The sequence below is a fragment of the Nycticebus coucang genome, chromosome 15 (assembly GCF_027406575.1).
Source record: "Nycticebus coucang isolate mNycCou1 chromosome 15, mNycCou1.pri, whole genome shotgun sequence".
Classification (NCBI taxonomy): Eukaryota; Metazoa; Chordata; class Mammalia; order Primates; family Lorisidae; genus Nycticebus; species Nycticebus coucang.
The window spans coordinates 11,296,167-11,319,454 of NC_069794.1; the positions used below are offsets into that span (position 1 = coordinate 11,296,167).

General features: G+C 40.5%; 1 protein-coding gene across 4 annotated transcripts in view; it reads left to right on the top strand.

The window, feature by feature from the left end:
* NALCN (sodium leak channel, non-selective) overlaps positions 1-23,288 on the top strand; it is a 334,788-nt gene that overhangs the window by 276,435 nt on the left and 35,065 nt on the right. For all 4 annotated transcript variants that reach the window (XR_008374579.1, XM_053563365.1, XM_053563366.1 and 1 more), the window contains 10 exons: positions 5,926-6,027; positions 6,426-6,495; positions 9,882-9,973; positions 10,061-10,183; positions 12,269-12,325; positions 12,564-12,684; positions 12,784-12,915; positions 14,891-15,058; positions 16,716-16,820; positions 21,562-21,668. Coding sequence is in view for 3 of the 4 variants with exons in the window: in XM_053563365.1 (XP_053419340.1) it covers positions 5,926-6,027; positions 6,426-6,495; positions 9,882-9,973; positions 10,061-10,183; positions 12,269-12,325; positions 12,564-12,684; positions 12,784-12,915; positions 14,891-15,058; positions 16,716-16,820; positions 21,562-21,668 (1,077 nt within the window). In the remaining variant the exon portion in view is untranslated. The remainder of the gene's footprint in view (positions 1-5,925; positions 6,028-6,425; positions 6,496-9,881; positions 9,974-10,060; positions 10,184-12,268; positions 12,326-12,563; positions 12,685-12,783; positions 12,916-14,890; positions 15,059-16,715; positions 16,821-21,561; positions 21,669-23,288) is intronic.

Here is a 23,288-nt window from a genome sequence, read left to right on the forward strand (position 1 = left end):
ATTGATAAACCTTTGGCCGACCTAACCAAAAATAGAAAATTAAAGTCCATAGTATCATCAACCAGAAATGACAAAGGCAAAATAACAACAGACCCCTCAGAAATTCAAAAAATCCTTTATGAATATTACAAAAAACTTTATTCTCAGAAATATGAAAATCTGAAAGAAATTGACCAATACTTGGAAGCATGCCAGCTTCCTAGACTTAATCAGAAAGAATTGGAAATGCTGAACAGACCTATATCAAGTACAGAAATAGAATCAACTATACGAAATCTCCCAAAATAGAAAAGTCCAGGACCAAATGGCTTCTCATCAGAATTCTACCAAACCTTTAAAAAGGAACTAGTACCTATATTACTTAACCTTTCCAAAACATCAGAAAAGGTGGAATACTTCCCAACACATTCTATGAAGCAAATATCACTCTGATGCCCAAACCAGGAAAAGACCTGACAAGAAACGAAAATTATAGACCAATATCTCTAATGAATATTGATGCAAAAATATTCAATAATATCCTAGCAAACAGAATCCAGCAACACATCAAACAAATTATACATCATGACCAAGTGGGTTTCATCCCAGAGTCCCAAGGATAGTTCAATATACATAAATCTATAAATATAATACATCACATAAACAAAATAAAAACAAGTCGATATGATTCTCTCAATTGATGCAGAAAAAGCTTTTGATAATATCCAGTATCCTTTCTTGATCAGAACACTTAAGAAAATAGGTATAGAAAGAACATTTCTTAAACTGATAGAGGCCATCTACAGCAAACCCACAGCCAATATCATATTGAATGGAGTAAAATTGAAAACATTTCCACTCAGATCAGGAAACATGCAAGGTTGCCCATTGTCTCCGCTGCTTTTAACATTGTAATGGAAGTCTTAGCCATCGCAATCAGGCAAGAGAAGGCGATCAAGAGTATCCATACAGGGTCAGAGGAGATCAAACTTTCACTCTTCACAGATGACATGATTTTATACTTGGAAAACCCCAGGGACTCAACCACAAAACTCTTAGAAGTGATCAAGGAATACAGTATCATCACAGGATACAAAATCAATACTTGCAAGACTGTAGCTTTTATATATACCAATAACAGTCAAGCCAAAAAAACAGTCAAGGACTCTATTCCCTTTACAGTTGTGTCAAAGAAGATGAAATATTTGGGAATTTACCTAACAAAGGACATGACAGATCTCTATAAGGAGAATTATGAAACTCTGAGAAAAGAATAGCTGAAGATGTTAACAAATGAAAAAACATACCATGCTCATAGTTAGGAAGAATCAACGTTGTTAAAATGTCTGTATTACCCAAAGCAATTTACAAATTTAATGTAATCCCTATCAAAGCACTACTGTCAATTAAAGATCTGGAAAAAACAGTACTTTGTTTTATGTGGAACCAGAAAAAAAACCTCAAATAGCCAAAGCATTACTCAGAAATAAAAACAAATCAGATGGAATCATGCTACCAACCTCAAACTATACTATAAATCCATACTGATCAAAACAGCATGGTATTGGCACAAAAATAGAGAGGTAGATGTATGGAACAGAATTGAGAACCAAGAAATGAACCCAGACACTTATCATCATTTGATCTTTGATAAGCCTATCAAAAAAAAATTGGGGGAAAGATTCCTTATTTAACAAATGGTGCTGGGAGAATTGGCTGGCAACTTGTAGAAGACTGAAACTGGACCCACACCTTTCACCATTAACAAAAATTGACTCTCACTGGTAAAACACTTAAATTTAAGACATGAAACTATAAAGATTCCTGGAGAGAGTGCAGGAGAAACACTTTCAGTAATTGACCTGGGATAATACTTTATGAGGAGGACTCCCTGGACAATTGAAGCAACACCAAAACTAAATTACTGGGATCTGATCAAACTAAAAAGCTTCTGCACAGCCAAGAACACAGTAAGTAAAGCAAGCAGTCAGCCCTCAGAATGGGAGAGGATTTTTGCAGGTTATGCTTCTGACAAAGGTTTGATAACCAGAATCCACAGAGAACTCAAATTTATTAATAAGAAAAGAACAAGTAATCCCATTTCATTGTGGGCAAGGGACTTGAATAGAAGCTTCACTGAGGATGACAGGCGCATGGCCTACAGATACATGAATGTACTCAGCCCTACTCTGAAACTAATTTTTGGCTTTCATATGAAAGCTATAACCCAGTTATAACCTAAGAATGTGGGAATGGGGAGCGGGAGGGGAGAGAGGGGGGAGGATGGGTGGAGGGAGGATGAGAGGTGGGATTACACCTGTGGTGCATCTTACAAGGGTACACGTGAAACTTAGTAAATGTAGGATATAATTGTCTTAACACAATAACTAAGAAAATGCCAGGAAGGCTATGTTAACCAGTATGATGAAAATGTGTCAAACTGTTTATAAAACCAATGTATGGTGCCCCATGATTACATTAATATACACAGCTATGATTTAATAAAAAAAAAAAAAGAAAAAACGCTCATCATCTTTTAACCATCAGAGAAATGCTAATCAAAACCACTTTGAGATATCTAACTCCTGTAAGAATGGTTCACATAACAAAATCTCAAAACTATAGATGGTAGCGTGGATGTGGAGCAAAGGGAACACTCCTGCACTGCTGGTGGGAGTGCAAGCTAATAAGTCCCTTTTGGAAAGAAGTATGGATAATACTCAGGGATCTAAAAGTAGACCTGCCATTTGATCCTGCAATTCCTCTACTAGATGTTTATCCAAAGACCAAAAATCACTTTATAACAAAGATATTTGCACCGGATTGTTCATTGCAGCTCAATTCATAATAGCCAGGTCGTGGAAGAAGCCCAAGTGCCCATAGACCCATGAATGGATTAATAAATTGTGGTATACGTATACCATGGAATACTATGCAGCCTTAAAAAAGATGGAGACTTTACCTCTTTCATGTTTACATGGATGGAGCTGGAACATATCCTACTTAGTAAAGTATCTCAAGAATGGAAGAAAAAATATCCAATGTACTCAGTACTGTTAGGAAACCAATTTACAATCACTCACACTTTCATATGAAGAATAGATCACGACTATGGCCCAAGATGAAGGATGGAGGAGGGGGGATGAGAGGGAAGGGGGTAGGTCAGATCGAGGGAGGGTTAATGGTGGGATCACACCTATGGTGCATGATGCAGGGGTACATGTTGGATCTATTAGTATAGAGTGTAAATGTCTTAACACAATAATTAAGTAAACGAGATGAGGTATACATTAACCAGTGTGATGTAAGGGTTCCTAATTGTATATGAAATCAGCACATTATACCCCATAAATGCATTAATGTATACATGATCTATGTGTTTATGATTTAATAAAAATAATAAATAAATAAACCTTGCTTAGCCTGCTACAGGAACACGGAGTATGAAACCTGTCATTATTCTGTGCTTCCATATGAGGAAGAATTCACTTCTCACTTCACGTTACTTATCAGAAGTTTCTATCAGAGCCAGTAATTATATTGTGCCTGGTACAACACTGGTTTGCATTACTAGAATATGCTTTGGTATAAGAACATCATGTTTCCTTTAAAAAACAATAGAGCGCCTGTGGCTCAGTGAGTAGGGCGCCGGCCCCATATGCCGAGGGTGGCGGGTTCAAACCCAGCCCCGGCCAAACTGCAACAAAAAATAGCCGGGCATTGTGGCGGGCGCCTGTAGTCCCAGCTGCTTGGGAGGCTGAGGCAAGAGAATCACGTAAGCCCAAGAGTTAGAGGTTGCTGTGAGCTGTGTGAGGCCACGGCACTCTACCCGAGGGTGGTACAGTGAGACTCTGTCTCTACAAAAAAAAAAAAAAACAATAGAGCAAACTTTTACCATGCTTTTATGTGAACATGGCCGCACTGGAGGATGTGTAGAGTGTATGTAACTTCTTAGTAAATCTAACTATGTTAACTCGAGTTAAGAACTTTCTACCAACACTGTTATTTTCTAAAATACTTAAATATTTTCCATGACCAAAGAATGTGACAATGACTATTTAATTTATGCAGAACCATCCTAACATGGCCCTCTTTCTGTATTTGCTTCATGTCCTGGTGTCCTCAGGGCCAAAATGTCACAAAACTCCCCTCCCATCTCTGCTCAGGCCCTTCTTCTAGCCAGAGTGATGTCCAGCCATCTGAGGTCCTCCCTTATTTCCTGGAAACCCATGTGTGGCCATTGGTCCTTTTGTATAATATAATTAGGTTTTTCCACTTGTGTTCTTTAGTTGAATTTATGTTTCTGTAGAAAAGTTGTTTTGTGCTGTTTATTAAACTGAGAATATTGGCAAGGTGCAGTGACTCACACCGGTAATCCTAGCACTTTGGGAGGCCAAAGTGGATTGTTTGCTTTAGCTCAGGAGTTCAACACCAGCCTGAGCAAGAGTGAGACCCTGTCTCTACCAAAAATGGAAAAACTAGCCAGTGTTGTGGCAGGCACCTGTAGTCCCAGCTATTCGGGAGGCTGGGGTAAGAGGATCACTTGAGCCCAGGAATTTGAGTTTGCTGTGAGCTCTGATGATGCCACAGCACTCTACTCAGGGTGACAGAGTAAGACTCCTTCTCAAAAAATAAAATAAAATAAAAGAAATAGTGATTTGGGGGACTTTATTTCCAACAAGGCATTTAATATTCATTGTATGATTTTTCACAGATGTTAACCATGATGATTATCTTCATCCACACCAAAAGCATTTTTAAATGCTTAAATATATTCATAGTATTGTAAGAGGTGTTGTTTTAAGTATGCTACACAGATACAGATCCTTTTCTAGAAGTTCTTGATTCTGAGATAGAGAGTAATAGTACTAGTCAAAGCTATTCTAGAAATGCATTTTAAGAAACATAAATATGAAAGTGTTATATAAAACAATGGCAGACGTGTCTGTATTCAGATGCTGAACCAGTACAGCATCATAAGATTTGCATATTGTGAAACCATCACATTTTAAGTCTGTGAGTTTTCTTCAAGAGCAAATCATTCTCCTCATCTTACCAATAAGGAAACCGAGCCCCAAAGCCATCCAACCAGCTAGGGACAGTGTGACTTTTGGCACCCAGTTCCTTCAGTGCTCTGCATTATCTTCTTTCCACCTGAGTACTCTCGAGGGAATTTCTGTCGTTCCCAGATGGAGAAAGCTTTCCGAAGAAGACATTTTGTTTCCTCACCAAAATCATTCGCACCACAGATGTTGGGTCATCCAATTGTCTTCACTCATTAGCAAATCTGAAATTAGCACAAGCCCAGTTGGAAGCCAAAGAGAACATGCTTTAAAGAGCCTTTGTGATTCATAGAGAATTCAAAGAAAGTGGTAGCTGGTTCCTCCAGTAATAATTCCAAAGGCTGTGTCATGGTTTCTTAAAATTGTGGGGAGAAAAACACAGATGTACACACGTAACATTTACCATCTGAACCATTTCTAAATGTGCAGTTCAGTGGTGCCAAGTACATTCACATTGTGCATAATGTTAGCCAGAGGTCACTTCAAATTTACACCTGATTTTTGCTTCTAAACTTTATGCCTTCCTGTTTTCCTAAAGTTCTGCAAAATCTCCTTGCAACAGATATTTCGTCAGTCCAAAGGCCTACGTGGACAAAGCATCCTTCCTGGATTTTATTAGAAACCTCTTGAAAATTCAAAACCGACATCAGTGGGGATCGGAGCTTTCTAATTATTTCTTCATAGAGGGACTCTTCTGCTCCTGGCACAGAGTCTAAGTTCATTTCCTTTGCAGTTATGTGTCTGTTCACTGTATTTTGCCTTATCATTGGTGTTTCCTTAAAATAATAAGAGTAGCGAGCACTTACGTATTATTCATCCCAAATATATAAACCATGATTTATCTAGGGCTTTGTTTTTTGTTTTTTTTTTTTTCTTTTCCTAGAGCTTGCACTCGACAGCGCATGCTGAGTGGCTCATTTGAGGGGCAACCAGCAAAGGAAAGGTCCATCCTCAGCGTGCAGCATCACATCCGCCAAGAGCGCAGGTGAGTGCTCGGGAGACAGCGCTTCCCAGACACTGAGGGGAGGAGTTTGTCAGCCTCGGCCAACGCCCTCAGGTCAGGTGGGCAGACAGAGATGGGGACAGGACTGATGTCTAAGTGCTGTTGGTCTCAGTGATGAAACTCACAATCCGATTCAAAGATCTTCACTTCAAAAACCTTCTCCTTAGTGACAGTCCAATTCTCACTTTTAAGATAAGAAGGAAAAATTCTGAATTTTTTTAAAAGGGATCAAAGACATTTGGATAAGACTATAAAAAGAAATAGTAGGCTTTTGTGATGTTATCAGAAAAAAGTTGTTGTATTTTATTTTCAACGTGACCACTACTTAAAAATCAAATTTGATCTTGAGGTGTATTCACCAGCGATTATTGTCATTTTAGGTCACTAAGACATGGATCGAACAGCCAGAGGATCAGCAGAGGGAAATCTCTTGAAACTTTGACTCAAGACGTAAGTTCTTAGTGGAGCTTTGGGATTTTAGAAATATAGTTATGAAACTGTATTTAAGTGACTGCTGAGACAATTCTGGGGCCCGGGTCTTTCTGTTAGATTCTTATGTCTCCTTAAGACTTCATATCACATGGGTACAGGCGATTGCACTAATGTAAACAGCTATGATTTAACAATAAAAAAAATAAAAAATAAATAATTATCTATGAAATTAAAAAAAAAGAAAAGACTTCATATCACAGAGAATCAAGAAACTTAGAAAACAAATTACACGGCCAAGTACCAAAAAGTAACTGTTAACTGTGGAAAAACCAAGTCATCCTACACAAAGGATATCTCTTAACAGTCACACAAAAGTGACATCGCAATTGAAATTAAAACATTTGAAATCATTTTCTATGAATAATTTGCATCATTAATTTTGAATATTTACTAAATACCATATGGTCTAGAATTTAGATCCAGTGTCTATAATTTTAGGGCTTTACATATCAGGAGATAAAATTTCATTTTTAGAAGGATTTTTCTGTCAAAGACTACATAGTATTTGCTAAAAATTTCTTTGCTTTTAGGTTCTGAGTCACTGTGTATTGATTTATTGGCTCTGTACCTATATATCAAGTGTGTATTGTGCCCTGATCTGAGTGAAGAGGCTAGTGGTGAAACCAGGCAGACCAGCTGCCCTCCAGGAGCTTAGACTCGAGGGAGTGAGACAGGCTTAGATAGGCAAGAAAACACACGAGAGGATTTCTGGCAGTGGGTTCTTTTTATTTTCCATCATCTCTTCATTGTTATGACAGGTTTGCTTTGCAATCTGAAGTAGTGTAAAGAAGTCAAAAATGGAAATTTGAGAGCAGGGAATTTTAGATATTATCATTAGCGTAGACCCCAGAGACCCAAATGAAATGAAAAATGGAGACGCTCAGTAATCCAGAGAAGCCAAGGGGTGGACTAACCACCAGCCACACCATGCTAAGATCACAGTGAAGGAGTTGGAACATATTAAATACTGTTAATATATACATATCAAATAACTGTCATTAGTTAACCCCTGGGTCTTAGGTGGAAGCTGGATAAGTTAGCTGAGAAAGCAGAGTCTTGAATGTTCAGCGCCAAGGACAGTGCTTGAGGAAGGAGGGCCTGCAAAAGGAGATCAGCAAAGCCCTGGAGTTATTTTGGTTTTGTCTTTTTCATCACTGATCTCTTGTTTTATAAGAGTTTTTGGAGGGCTCAACCACTGCCCTGCTTCCAATCTGCAGCACCTGCCATTGTAGTCCAAGTGAACTCTTTCTATTTAGAGTTCCAGGCAAAATCAAGAACTAGAGGAAGGTGGTGCCATCACTGTTACCTGACTGACGTGCTTCTAAGTGGCACACAGCTGTTACAATTTTTAACATCCAGAGCTCTGTCTGATTTGCTACCATACTGTCAACATGGAATTGTGATCAGATGCAACACATGGCCTGTGCAGTTATAATTTCAGAGTCAGTTATATTGCATGGAGAAAATATTCACGCGGAAGTTCAGAGACGCATCACTTGTTCAAAGTGCTTTCCTTTAATGTGATTCAATGGAAACATACAGTCGACTAAAGAATCAAATTAGAACATGACTTTGAAAATATGTGCTCAAATATACACAACGAAGGCTGTGTTTGAAGAGTCTCAATTCCAGAAGCTTACTTCTTCTTCAGAGACTAATTAACATTTCTTATACAAAAGTACCACAAAATCCATCCCCCACCTTGTCCAAAGCAAAATGTCATGAGGTTCTGATCGTTTCACAAGATATCCTTCTAATGTCTTTTGTTCCACAAAAGAGGCATTTAAATTAGAGAATTTCAACTTTTGCACTTTTTCCAAACAATAGAAGATACAGATAATTAAATCTAAGGAATGCTTTCTGTAAAATCTATCGAGTTATTGGCACAATGGCTCCTGCGTCCCACGGTGTCCGTGTCAGGCCCACCAAAGCCCTGCATGATCTGCCCCTCCTCCCCGGCTCTGCTTCTTTCTCTGTGGCTCCACCACACTGGCTTCCTGACTGTTCCCCATAGACACACCGGCCCTGCTCCTACCTCTGAAAGAACCCGTTTTGGCAGCTCACCAGTGGCCTGCACCCTCATCTCCTTATGGTTTTTGCTCAAATAGTCCCTTTGTATCGAGGGCCACCCTGTTTTAAATTATAGTCTTCTAGCATTCTCTGTGCTTCTCACCTGCTTCGTCCTTGCCTCGGAGCACTGAGCATCCTCTCACTCAGTGGTTCTTAACCTTTCTTGTGCCTCCTAATGCCACGATCCTTTAATACAGGTCCTCATGTTGTGGGGACCCCCAACCATAAAATTATTTTTGTTGCTACTTCATAACTGTAATTTTGCTGCTGTTATGAATCATAATGTAAATATCTGATATGCAGGATGTATGTTCATTGTTACAAAGGGGTTGTGACCCACAGGTTGAGAACCGCTGCTCTAACATATTTACTAATTTTGATTTACTTGTTATCTGTCCCCTCCTGACTAGAATGTCAGCCCCACGAGGACAGGAGTGTTGTTTTCTGTGTGTTTTGTGACCCTCTTGCCATATCCTCAGCTCTAGAACAGTGCCTGGGGCATGACAGGTTCTCAATCAGTATGTGCTGGGTGAGTGACCTTTTAGAGGAAAAAATACCCTTGCGAGGAAGACCGTGGTCATTAAAAATGTGTGTGTGTACACATATAGATAACATAAAGATATTCATTTCAGTTTTTTTAAATGATAATATATTTTGGCCTTCGGAAAAAATCTCTCATTTGGGCCAGGCCCAGTGGCACCTGCCTGTAATTCTAGGCCTCTAAGAAGCTAAGGTGGGAGGATCCCTGGAGTTCAGGAGTTTGAGACCAGCCTGAGCAAGAGTAAAACTCAGCCTGTACTAAAAATAGAAAAACTAGTGTCAGCGCCTATAGCTCAGCAGCTAAGGTGCCAGCCACATACACTGGAGCTGGCAGGTTCAAATCCAGCCAGGGCCTGTCAAACAACAATGACAATTACAATAAAAAATAGCCAGGTGTTGTGGTGGGTGTTTGTAGTCCCAGCTACGTGGGAGGCTGAGGCAAGAGAATCTCTGAAGCCCAAGAGTTTTAGGTTGCTGTCAGTTGTGACACTATACCTAGGGTGACATAGTGATACTCTGTTTCAAAAACAAAAAAAATAGAAAAACTAGCCAGGCCTTGTAGTGGGCACCTGGAATTACAGATACTCAGGAGGCTAAGGCAGGAGGATCACTTGAGCCTGGGAGTTTGATGAGCTAGGCTAAAGCCATGACACTAGCCTGGGGCAACAGAGTGAGTCTCTGCCAAAAAAAAAAAACCTCCCATTTGAATACACCTCCTTTTCATTTATTTCTAGCATTCCAATACAGTGCGATATAGAAACGCACAGAGAGAAGACAGTGAAATCAAGATGATTCAGGAGAAAAAGGAGCAAGCGGAAATGAAAAGGTACAGGGCGCCGCCCCGTTCCTCGGTGCTCACCCCGCAGTGGCAGGATCCCCTCGGCCTTACTCTCCCATAAATGTCCCCTTCAAGGAAAGTGCAAGAAGAGGAGCTGAGAGAGAACCACCCGTACTTTGACAAGCCGCTGTTCATCGTGGGGCGGGAGCACAGGTTCAGAAACTTCTGCCGCGTGGTGGTCCGGGCGCGCTTCAACGCGTAAGTGCATTTCCCTTCAGCCCAGCGTCCAGCCGAGCCCTGCAGACAGCAGGGGGTTGTCAAAGGAAGGAGCATGATCGTGTAACCCTAATGGGGTCACACTGTACTCCGTGGGCTGGTGAAGCATGCTGCTCCCCTTGGCTGAGAGCCTGACCAGGTGGAAAACACAGGTCGCAAGTAGTTAGCATTTGTAGAAGACGCCCGTTGGTAAAGCACTGAGCCATTTTTATTTGTGTATTTTAACATTTGCCTAATATGTTTATATCCATTTTATTAACTCCATGTTTTATTTTGGAAATATTGAAAAAAAGGGAGTTTAAATTACATGGAAAGGCGGGTCATTCTCCATGTCTTCTTGAATTTTCTTTCAAATACCACAATTTGTTTATTTGAAAATATGGGAAAAAGAAAGAAAATTGGTGAGGGTTTCCATTACCAACTCTTATAAAAAGAAAATCCAATGTCCACTGTCTGTCCCCTACCAAAATGGAAGAAAGGTATAAGAAGCTATCAGTAGGGTAAGTCTTGAGGACACTATAATTGTGGAGACCTAAGTCAAGTTTCACAGGCAGCCAGTGGATGAGATGAATTTTTGTCAGGGGCAACTTTGAGTAAATATCCTGAAGACATTGTGTCCTAGAGGAAATGTGAAAACTTCCCATCTTCGCATTATATGGGTGGGCCTTCCTGATGCTCTCATTTAAGTACATTAATTCTTTTGCTATTAATTACTGTCTATTATAGGCTGAATTATCCTACACACACATCCATATGTTGAAGTTCTAACACCCAGAACCTCAGAATGTGACTATATTTGGAGATAGGAACTTTACAGGAGTAATTAAATTAAAATGAGTTCATTAGGGTGGGCCTTAATTCTGTAAGATTGGTTTCCTTGTAAGGAATATGGACACAGACTTAACACAGAGAGACCTGTGAAGACATATGGGGAGAAACAGGCATTACAAGTTAGAGGAGGAGGCCTGAAACTGACCCTTCCCTGGCAGCCCTCAGGACGAATCAGCTGACATCTTCATCTGGGGCTTCCAGCCTCCAAAGCTATAAGAAAATAAATTCCTATTGCTTATGCCCCAAGTCTGTGATGCTCTTTTATAGCAGCTCTGGGAAACTAATACACACTATTATGACATTTCAGAGAGGTGGGAAACCTCAGGGACCAACCAGTTGGTATCATTTGTTCACCCCCTCCTTCAAAAGAGAAGGATTTTCAGGTGTTCAGAGGTTAAGGATCAAGGTCCTAGCTTGCACGTGGGTCTCTCCTGATTGCCAGACTGGTGTTCTTTCTGCTGTTCTTGAGGACCTTCACAATTTAAAACACTTGAGTAATAAGTATTAACATCTTTCCTGAGTTTTTACAAATTAGAAAAAAAGAAAGATGAAAGTGTAAAAGGTGATTTGATCTGTTCCTGAAGTGGGATTTTCATCTTGTTGGCTGCCTACAAGTTAACATCCAATTGCTGATTCTCCACTTCATTGAGTGTGGTGTAATTCTCCTATTGTCGGCAACACAGCAGATGTTGAATACAACTGACAAAGACTGCTGTAATCGGGGACACTACACAAAATATGAAATCCTCCCTGACTATTGCTCTCAGTTTTACGGAAAGCAAACATTAGAAACCCCCCTCCCAAGAAATTCTATATAAATTATCCCACAAAATCACAGCTAAATGCAGGGTGAATAAAACTCTAATTTATAGAGTACTTTATTAAATAATTTGGAAGAACATCCTTGGACTACTAAAGCAAACATTTTAAATGAGCATTTCTAGGTGAAAATCAAAATTTAATTTTGTGATGTAGGCATGTCAGAAATTTTTGAATGAAGACACAAATTCTAAGTTGAAATACTTTGAAAACTATAAAATTTTTCTTTCCTAAGCGGCAACCGAAAATTCTTTGGGTATTTCTTTCATCTAATGTTCTTTGCTTTCCAAACTGACATACAGTGAACATTTTTACAGTGGACATGTTATAGAGGAGATAAAAGAGTTTATAGGTAAACTAGATGTTCGTAAATACTTGCTCTGTTGTAGAATGTCCTATGTGTGGTCTCTCTTCCAGATCTAAAACAGACCCCATCACAGGAGCTGTGAAAAATACAAAGTACCATCAACTATAGTAAGCATTAACAACTCCAATTTCCATGCACATTTGAAGTGTTCCTATACTATTTTACACTGCATAGAATTGTAAAAATTCCCTTTTATTTTCCTGCTGTATAGTAGTGCTATGATTAGGGATTTATTTTTAAAAAATAACAGCAGTCATGTTAATAGAGACACAGAGGCCATCGCCTGACTCAGGGAAGCCTTTCCTGGGACGTCTTTGTTTCTTAGTTTTGTTTGGTCTTTGGCAGTGATTTGCTGGGCTTGGTCACTTACCTGGACTGGGTCATGATCATCGTAACCATCTGCTCTTGCATATCTATGATGTTCGAGTCCCCCTTTCGAAGAGTCATGCACGCACCTACTTTGCAGGTACTCTGCTGCTTAAACCTCAGCTCACAGGTAAGGGGGAAAATACTGATCTGCAATTTTTCTGCTCACTGTGACCAAACTGCGTCTTGCCCATTTCAGATTGCAGAGTACGTGTTTGTGATATTCATGAGCATCGAGCTTAATCTGAAGATTATGGCAGATGGCTTATTTTTCACTCCAACTGCTGTCATCAGGGACTTTGGTGGAGTAATGGACATATTTATCTACCTTGTAAGTCTTTGGTTATTTCCTAAATGTAAAGAGCGATGATTTTGTAACACCTCCTGCATTTCTTGGTATGAGAGCGAGATGTATGAGTCACAGAGGTTTAAATGCCCTGAGTTCTTTTTTTTTTATTTATGTATTTATTTATTTATTTTTATTGTTGGGGATTCATTGAGGGTATAATAAGCCAGGTTATACTGATTGCATTTGTTAGGTGAAGTCCCTCTTGCAATCGTGTCTTGCCCCCAAAAGGTGTGGCACACACCAAGGCCCCACCCCCCGCCCTCCTTCCCTCTCTCTGCTCTTCCTTTCCCCACCCCTCCCTCCTTCTTTCTCTCTCTGCTCTCCCCTTCCCCCACCCCCACCGTGACCTTAATTGTCATTAATTGTCCTCATATCAAAATTGAGTGCATAGGATTCATGCTTCTCCATTCTCGTGATGATTTACTAAGAATAATGTCTTCCACTTCCATCCAGGTTAATACAAAGGATGTAACGTCTCCTTTTTTTTAATGGCTGAATAGTATTCCATGGTGTACATATACCACAGCTTGTTAATCCATTCCTGGGTTGGTGGGCATTTAGGCTGTTTCCACATTTTGGCAATTGTAAATTGAGCTGCAATAAACAGTCTAGTACAAGTGTCCTTATGATAAAAGGATTTTTTTCCTTCTGGGTAGATGCCAAGTAATGGGATTGCAGGATCAAATGGGAGGTCTAGCTTGAATGCTTTGATATTTCTCCATACTTCCTTCCAAAAGGGTGTAAAAATGTTCCCTTCTCTCCACATCCACACCAGCATCTGCAGTTTTGAGATTTTGTGATGTGGGCCATTCTCACTGGGGTTAGATGGTATCTCAGGGTGGTTTTGATTTGCATTTCTCTAATATATAGGGATGATGAACATTTTTTCATATGTTAGCCATTCGTCTGCCTTCTTTAGAGAAGGTTCTATTCATGTCTCTTGCCCATTGATATATGGGATTGTTGGCTTTTTTCATGTGGATTAATTTGAATTCTCTATAGATCCTAGTTATCAAGCTTTTGTCTGATTCAAAATATGCAAATATCCTTTCCCATTATGTAGGTTGTCTCTTTGCTTTGGTTGTTGTCTCCTTAGCTGTACAGAAGCTTTTCAGTTTAATGAAGTCCCATTTAATGCCCTGAGTTCTTAAGTGGATGATGGAGTAGTTCATGATATGCAAATAAAGGACCCACATATAAAATCTAAATTAAAAGCATTATAAATATGTATGGGCAGTTATATTGTTTAAATATACCAATCACGATTGTATGTGTGTATGAGCTATGCATTAATAAGGCCTGAAATAGCAAATCCAGTTTGCCTCCCATAATTCTTATGGCTTCTATACTAAAAAAGAAAAAATGATTGCCTCATATAAATCATGTTATTTATTAATGAGCCCCCTTCCTGTTAAACACAAACTATAGTGATTGTGTTGGTCCTCTATCTGATTACAGCACACAGAATACATAGCTACAGTAGACACCCATTCAACTATTCATTTAAATTAAATTGGGAAACCATAGGAATAAACTCAAAAGCAATTTTATTTCTTCTGTATGTCCAAGAAGGCATGAAATCAATGTTTTTGCAGATGCAACGAAGAGAATTATGGTCACAAACAGGTAGCATGTTACAGATTATTAATAAAAACAGTAGTAACCTTGATAAAAGGAATTCTACTCATATTGACATCAGGGGAGCCTCCCGTGTGATAAGTTAAGGAGTGGAATGCTCTGGGGTGCACACAGATGTAGTGTGGGCACCCCCACTTCATTCCTGTGTGCATACAATAACTTTCCTTTGAGGATTCTAACAGGCCTAGATTAAGTTCCCTGTGTAAAGTTAACAGGTTGCCTACACCAACAGGTGAGTTCCTGTCTCCTCTAAATGAAAAGTCATGGCTAATGGAGAATAAATTACATAAATGCCAGCGATTATTTCTTTCCCCTCTAGGTGAGCTTGATATTTCTTTGCTGGATGCCTCAAAATGTTCCTGCGGAATCGGGAGCTCAACTGCTCATGGTTCTCCGGTGCCTGAGACCTCTGCGCATATTCAAGCTGGTGCCCCAGATGAGGAAAGTTGTCCGAGAACTTTTCAGTGGCTTCAAGGAGATTTTTTTGGTTTGTTGGAGTTATCTTTTGCTTCCAGTTCATGATAGTTCTGCTCTGTAATGTAGCTAAGGAGGAGATAAAGCGAGTCTTGCTCCCTTATCAAGGACAAGTTTATACTTTTATTACCAAAGGGTTTTAAAGACTAACAAGACACAATGCGCTTTCCTAAACTTCACCCCTGAGTGCTTCTGCCTGTCAGTTTATGCAGTTCCAGAACAAGGCAAGGAGCACTCTGACGAATGGGACATCAAAGAGGTCCTGCCTGCTGTTTCATTCCTAACTCTTGACACCGACTTCTACTTTAAGTATTAGTCTCCCCATCAGGAAATTAAGGGTAAGAAGGTGCAAACCATCTACTTCACAAATGGATTTAGGAATTAATTCATCTTGGCTCATAATCTCATTCTGTATGTTCCCTAAAGCATATACATAGACTCTGTCTCCAGATATGAGAGGTGTTAACAAAAAACAGCTTCACAAAATCTAACACACAGGTGCACATACCCTACTCTGACCTCACTGTACAGCAATGAATGCTTATGAAGGTAGTGGGGGAAACGTCCTTTTTTAGATGTGCAAACCTTGATTTAGGGTCTTCCGAGAACAAGGCTAGACGTAAGACAAGTAAGAGTCTCGCCATTCCCAATCTGTTACAGAAGGATCTTTGTCTTACAAAAGAGTGATCAAAAGAGCCTCTTTAATATTGATGAGTTGTGCTTATGTGTGAGAGACACAAATTAATTTACATGAGCTTCTTTTGTGTCTTGTGGTCTGGAAACACACCCATGGTAAGAGAACAGCTATAGGTGTAGTTGATACACAGGCAGATAGATTGTGATGTTACTAGAGGCACTGAGTTCCTAGTCTTTTTAAATGTTTTTGAACGTTTTTTACTTTTTTGGTGCAAACCCATGAAACTGTGGCTTTTCCCACAGCTGGAATTAAGGAAACAGAGGTTCACCTGGTAGCTAAAGTCTGGGACTCTCTTGGTCACTGATAGATTTTAGAAGCGAGTCTATTTGTGCCTTCCTGCTGCTGACGTTTCTGTGTATTGTTAGTGTACTGCAGGTGTATGTTTGGATTATTCCATCGGTACAGTCCAAATGGTTTGTTTGCTATTTTACCCTTTGCCACTTTTCTCGCCTTAGTCAGCCAGCAGAGGGCGCATGAGCTGATTATTAATGGATTTGCTTTTCAGGACTGAATCATCTCCCCTCCGCGCGTTCTCCTAAACACACCCTCATGCTCACAAGAAAGCAAACCCACTGTCTCTCTCTCTCAGTTGCGCCCTGTTCAGAAAGAAAAGAATTCGTTTAGAGATGCTGGGGAAAAAATATAATTGTTTAAGCATTTTTTTTTGGTTCCATTAAATAAAATAGAGTAAGGTTTGATTTTAAAATCAGAAAACTCCAAGTCATATAAAAATTACCTTATTTCATTTTCTGACATGAAAACCACATGTTTTTATTCCAAGAATTCAATGCCTGTTAATTTCCTCCTTTTGATATTCCAGTAAGGTTAATCAAATGAGCTATGGTGGAGATGTTACAAGATAGTATCCAAAGCCCATGGGTTTTATACAATGTTTTCCAAAAACACCCTATTTAAACCAAATCTAATGTTTAGTTTTTATGAAAAGACGTAATATCTCCTCAATTTCTTTCAGGTCTCCATTCTTTTGCTGACATTAATGCTTGTTTTTGCAAGCTTTGGAGTTCAGCTTTTTGCTGGAAAACTGGCAAAGTGCAATGATCCCAACATTATTCGAAGGGTAAGATGCACCTTTCTGACTTTTGAAATAAAAATTAAGGTTCTTTACCCTCCCTTGGAAAGCACGTGGTTCCAGCGGCTGCCGAGGCTACTCTGAGAACCCCCAGACACAACTCTAAAAATTCTCTTCCCACAAGCCCCTTTTTGTGTAAGCATGCAACGTCTGCTCTGGCTGGGAGAGGTTTGTAAGATTGAAAGGACATCCCGGAGATTCTGCTCTACCCCTCTATTCCAGCGCCAATGTACTGTTTACATCGTGGGCGTAGTCACCCAACATTCCAGCTGTTGCCACTCTGAGCCTGGGAGACCAGGCTAGGTCTTCCCTAACTTGGTCCTGCTCTGTTGTCACACAAGACTCATGTTAGCAAGCAGCCCCCAGCAAAACTGTATGAGAGGCAGGTGTGACTCTTTTCCCTTTGTGTGTTATTGCCCCCCTCACAGCACCATTCTCCCCCTTAGGAGGCCAGAGCCTCCACGTGAGCTCCTGGCTGCCCAGAACCTGCCTGTTGATGACCACCAGTAAGGACCCTAACAAAGACCCAGACTTGAACTCTTTGACAACACTCTTTCTCCAGTCAGTAGTAACAAGAGGAGGCAGACGCTGTAACACCCCCATATTTCAGCAGCTTACCATTTGAAATGCACATGTTGCATCCTGGATGAGTTGGCCAAGGTCTTCTCCAGATGACCACCCAGGGACGCAAGGTCCTCTATCCTCTGTGGCCCTTCACTCTGTCTTCAGAGCCTTCTTCAATTAGCAATCAGCTGGCAGATAAGAACAGAGAGCCCCTTTGTGTGTGAGGGCTGTGGCTCCATCTGCAAAGAGCACACACCCTCTAGACCCACACCCACTGCAGGGCCTCTCATACTGGAAAGGAGGCTGGAAGAAAAGGGCTGTGGCTTGGTTAATAATTAGCCAGTCTCTGCCACACAGGCAGTATCCCATTCTCTTAGGGTTCTTTGCAATATTACAACTAGACAGATAAAGCAAACCAAGTCCTGCTGATGTATAAACTAAAAGAAGGTATTTTCTCTTTTATCCAAATAAAGTAATGCCTTAATTTCATTAAAGCATGTGTTTTCAAAAGGCCTAATAGAGCTGAGCCATGGCCTCAAGGTCCTGATGTACCAAACTGGCTGGTGAAGGACGTAAAGATGAGCTGAGGCTTCAGTCTGCAAGCTTGTGTATGGGACGAAGAGTTACTTGAGATCCACACTGAACAGAGGCCAGAAAGATAATAACAGCATTTCAAGATGAAGTCTGCTAAGACTCTTAGATGACTCAGTGTATTAATAATGGCCTAAGCACATGGGAATTTTTGTGGTCTCTACTCACACTCAGCCCAAGCTAGAGAGTGATGACTCTGAAGGGGACTGCAGGGCAGATGGCAGATGGGCACAAACACAGCTTTCATGATGCATTTGTCCTCTTTCTAGAGCAGTGAGGTCCATGGGGGGCTCCTGAGGAAAGCATAAGGAGACTTAGCCGTCATAGCATCCGCAGAAATCGGCATAGTGAGAAGTGGTCTGTGTCTTTCCATCTTTTCTAATCCCCAAGTAAGAGGCCAAAGCCAAGACTGCCACGTGGGCGAGGGGATGTCAGTTCTGTCTCAGAGCTCCCCAGGAAAAGGGAAACCAGATACACCGACATTTAGATCACACAGCTCATGCTTAAAGGCGGTGTAGCTTGAGTTGTCAGGGCCACGTTTTCCAGCTGAGAGAACGTGCTGTTTTCCTGAATTCATCTGAGCTCTCTCCCATCTCCTTCTTTGCTCCTTTTCTCCAAACTTGACAGCAGACGTCTTGAGATCGATATGGCTGGAGATGTGGTGCCTAGAACTCGGTCACCAAAGCTCTGGCCATTAAATATCAGTGACGTCCAAGGCAGCAGGAGAGGGGAGGTGACATGAGGGCGGGGGTGGGCCGCTGCCCATTTTCCGTCCCATCGGAACATGTGTTTAATGTTCAAGCAAACTTAATGTAAAGTCAGCAGTGAAAACAGAAGAAGAGAAGCAGAAGTGAGGTGCAGTCTGATTGCAGGGTAGGGAATCATGCGTCCAACTGGGAGCCCTGGGCAGGGAGGGCTTCAGGGAGGACACGGGACGCAAGACAAGCGGGAAGGGACTTGCCAAGCAGAGCAGGCAGGTAGAGAAAGACGCAAAGCAGGTCAAGAGTCCTGGTGCAGAGGCAGGGACAAAACAAGGAGGGGTGAACACGGGGTTTGGGATCCAACTTTTACAGATGTGGTGCCTTAGTATGGGAACTTTCTCCCTCTGTAACGCTTCTCACACACGATATTGCCAAGATTAGCTTATTTACATACAGTACTTAACCCAATAGTCAAACTTCATTTCCCTCCCATGCAGGGAAAAACTGAAAAATAACTCCTGTAATCTCAGCACCTGGGAGGCTGAGCCAGGTGGATTACCTGAGCTCACAGGTTCAAGATCAGCCTGAGCAAGAGCGAGACCCCATCTCTAAAAAAATAGTCCTGTGTTGTGGCATGAGCCTATAGTCCCAGCTACTTGGGAGGCTGAGGCAAGAGGATCACTTGAGCCTAAGAGATTGAGCTTGCTGTGAGCTATGATGCCATGGCACTCTACCAAGGATGACAAATTGAAACTCTGTCTCAAAAAATAAAAAATAAATAAATAAATAAACACTGAAAAACGAGGTCAGAAATGTAAGTTGAGGGAACATCCTCAAGCCCGTGGAAAGCCAGGCTAGGGAGTCGGGAATGTCTCTGATGAGAAGTGAGGAGCTGCTAATGGCTTGTAAAGTGAGGAATCAGAGCCTTCTCAGGCTCACAAAATAGGAAGCGCGTCCCAGTACTGCCTTTGTTACCTGTATTATACCAAAGGTATAAAGGAAAACAGGTATAGAGGGGTTAAATAACTTGTTGAGGTCACTCTCCAGGACTCGTGTCCAGGCAGCCTGGCTTTTACCTACACATTCAAAGGTGAGCTCAGACAGACACCCTGGATGAGGCAGCGAGGCTGACAACATCGTGGCCTCTATGTGACACACTGTACCATGGCCTATTAAAATAATGTTATGGATAAGTAGGTGTGACCACGAGAAGGTAATCACAATATATTTTTAACTAAAAAAAAGTGGGCTGTGGGCTCATGGTTGTATAAGAAAAAAGACTGGAATGATATACCCCAAGATATTAACAGTGTGAGTCTGTGGGTAAATGTAGGTGGGTTTCCTGTCTCTTAGCCATCCATGGCTTGTAAGTTAGAGATGTGTTATTTGTGTACAAAGCTTGTTATTTTAAAGGATTTTATTGGACTCCAGAAAGAGGTCACGTTGACTGAACTAAACTGGTTGCAATAAAAATGGAGATGGATGATGCCTGGACAGCTCTGAGGTCTTGGTTCAGCCTGGCCGCCAGAACACTGGTCCAGGCACAGAAAGGGGAAAGCCAGAAAGTGACATGATGTAGGATTGAGGGGGACTTTAAACAGGAAATATTGAATTTCTGTTGAAATAGTCATTTGGAGGTCAAGAATTTGACCATATATACCCTGAATCCAGAAAAAAACTTTAGGTTCAAAATGTGATCATTATACCCAAAGGGACAGAGGTAATCAAAAGGGGAACAAGCAGAAAATGAGTCTGAAACTTCTCACTGGTATTTAATTTTTAAATAGACTAGCTTTAGTGAGATAAAATCCACACATTCTTCAATTCAACCACTTCAAGTATACAGTTCAGTGGTTAAAAACCGTAGTGTAGCCATAGGTATATAACCTTCACAACAGCCCCTTATAGAATAGTAAGCATCCCCACTTCAAAAAAGCCTTAAATGCTCCGTGAAGCTAGTGAATGATGCCCCATGATCATATCAATATATACAGCTATGATTTAATAAAAAAAGAAAAAATTTACTCCCACCCCCTTGTCTACCCACACTTCTGGCCCAAACAACCACTGTCTCTATAGAATTTCCTGTCTGGACTTTCATATGAACGGACTCATAGGGCCTGTGGAATTTTGTTACTGGCCTTTTTCACCTTGCATACTGTTTTCAAAGGTCATGCATGTCGTAGGACGCATCAATTATTCATCCCATTTTGTGCCACATTTTGTTTATCTATTTGTGCAATGGTGGGCATTTGGGTCATTAGTCCCTTTGGCTATCATGAATCATGTTTATGTACATATTTGTGTACAAGTTTCTGGGTGGACGCCCATTTTTATTTCTCTAGGCTAGATACCGGGAGTTGAATGGCAAGCTCCTGTGTTTAGTAGTGGGAGGAGCTGCCAGGCTGTTTTACAAAGTGACTACACCATTCCACCTACACACCTGCTGGGGGTGAGGGTTCGGATTTTTCCACATCCTCGTCAACCCTGGCTGCTATCTGCCTTTTTGACTGTAGCCTTTCTAGTGGACATAAGGTGGCATCTCATTATGGTTTTGATTTGCGTTTCCCTTTTAGCTAATGAAGCTCAGCATCTTTCCACATGCTTTCCTGGCCATTTGCTTATTGTCCTTAGAGAAATGTCTAGTCAGACCCTTTGCCCACTTGCTAATGTTTTCCACGTGACTGTCACCTGCTGGTCTCTTAAGTTTTTATTATTATTTGCTGGGTGGCTGTGCTGTTCCAGTAGTAACACAGTACTGCTGTTAGAGAAAAGACATTTGGTTTTCTTTGTAAGAAGTGTTTCCTGTCTTTTTTCTGAGCTCGTTTTCTGACTAGGTTTCTCCCTCTTCTTCCCCTTTCTTTCTACTTTAGGAAGATTGTAATGGCATATTCAGAATTAATGTAAGTGTGTCCAAGAACTTAAACTTAAAATTGAGGCCTGGAGAGAAAAAACCTGGATTTTGGGTGCCCCGTGTTTGGTAAGCATATCAGAAAAATATTCGGAAGAATGATAGTTTTTGTCAATATAATGGCTTTGAGTATAATATAGCATGAAACTAAAGGTAATTCTGCTAGAGACGTTAAAATGATTTTAAGTAATACAGGGCAAAGCACAGGAGCACAATAAGATACCAAAAAAGTAAATAAAAGAATAAGTGTTACAGCGAGTTTCACATTCCTTCATGAAACTAATGAAATAACCTCAGTATTTTTCTAATACTTTATAAGTATGTATCTGGATTCAAATGGCTTTAAAAATTAGTAAGGCTTAAAAAAAAATTTCCTATCAAATTAAAGCCAAACCCATCTTGACTTTATGTCTTTAAGAGAGGATCTGATGTCTTCATAACAGCTGTACAAAACCCTAAATCATCAAGTCATTTCAATTTAAAATTGATTTCCATATTTGCAGCTCTGGAGGGGAAGAATCAGTACCATAGTTGATTACATCTAACTCTGCCTTTAAAATTCATTTTTCTTGAAAATGAATTTTCAAAGCATTTACATCAAAGCTGGAAGCACCTAGTACCTTTTTCCTCCTCTAGCTTATTAACGACCATGAATGAAATCTCTCAGTCTGTTTCACTGATGAACTCCGAGTTCTGTCTGCTCCATTTGTCCTTTTTAATTGTTATCTGTTTTTTTTTTTAATTTCTTTTTAACCTCTTGGAATAATGAGTGAGCAACAGCAACTCCGTCTTTATCACAGTTGACATTATCGTCTCAATGTCAAGACCCTTTAAAAGGAATAGTGTCCCCTCCCCCTCATTGTCACCTTTCTTTGGAATTTCTCTAATATGAAATTCACTTTTGCAAACAATCCAATATAACTTACACTAGGTTTTTATTTTTTTAAATACTCAAGAACTAAGAAAAAAGATTCGTTTTGGACGTGAGGCTTGAACTTGGTAGAGAGGAATCTAACACAGGACATTCCCTCCCAACTACTAACTAGAAAAGGGGTCTAATTTACATTGAAATAAAAGTGAAAGAAGCATAAAAATTTTACTTCTGAAACAAAAACGTATTATAGCAAAAATAACTTACTTAACATATCAGATGGGAGTTTTCCCCCTACTGTTGTGAGATTTTGGCCAAAGCTTCAAATCTGAGCCCAAGAGGGTAAAGAGTGTCTTTCTAGTCTTTCCTGCTCCAAAGATCTTGTGCTTTTTATTTTTTCTGTACTCCTTTCTATCTAATAAATCCTGTATTATCACTGCAAAAAAAACAAAAATGTCTTTCCATTCTAAAAGGAGCAGATAGAGCAATCCCAGTGGAACATATGAAAATGTTCCACCTTCCTCACCCAGCTCTAACTTATGTAAAAGAAGCTCTACATTCACAGATAAGATCCTGGAAGTGACCGAAGTCAGGAGCAGAGAATCTGTGGCATCTCTTTCCTTCACTGTGGAAAAAGGGAGAGGGTGTTTCCCAGCACAGCCAAGCCAGGTACCCCAGGAGGACCACCGAGTGTCAGGGTTGGGCAAGGCAGGAAGGGCAGCTCTTGTGGACAGGCTGTTCTGCACAACCTGGCAGAGCTGGTCACCTGGTGTTCCTAGAGAGCCAAGTAGTTGCTGCTGAGGACCACCTGATCTGAG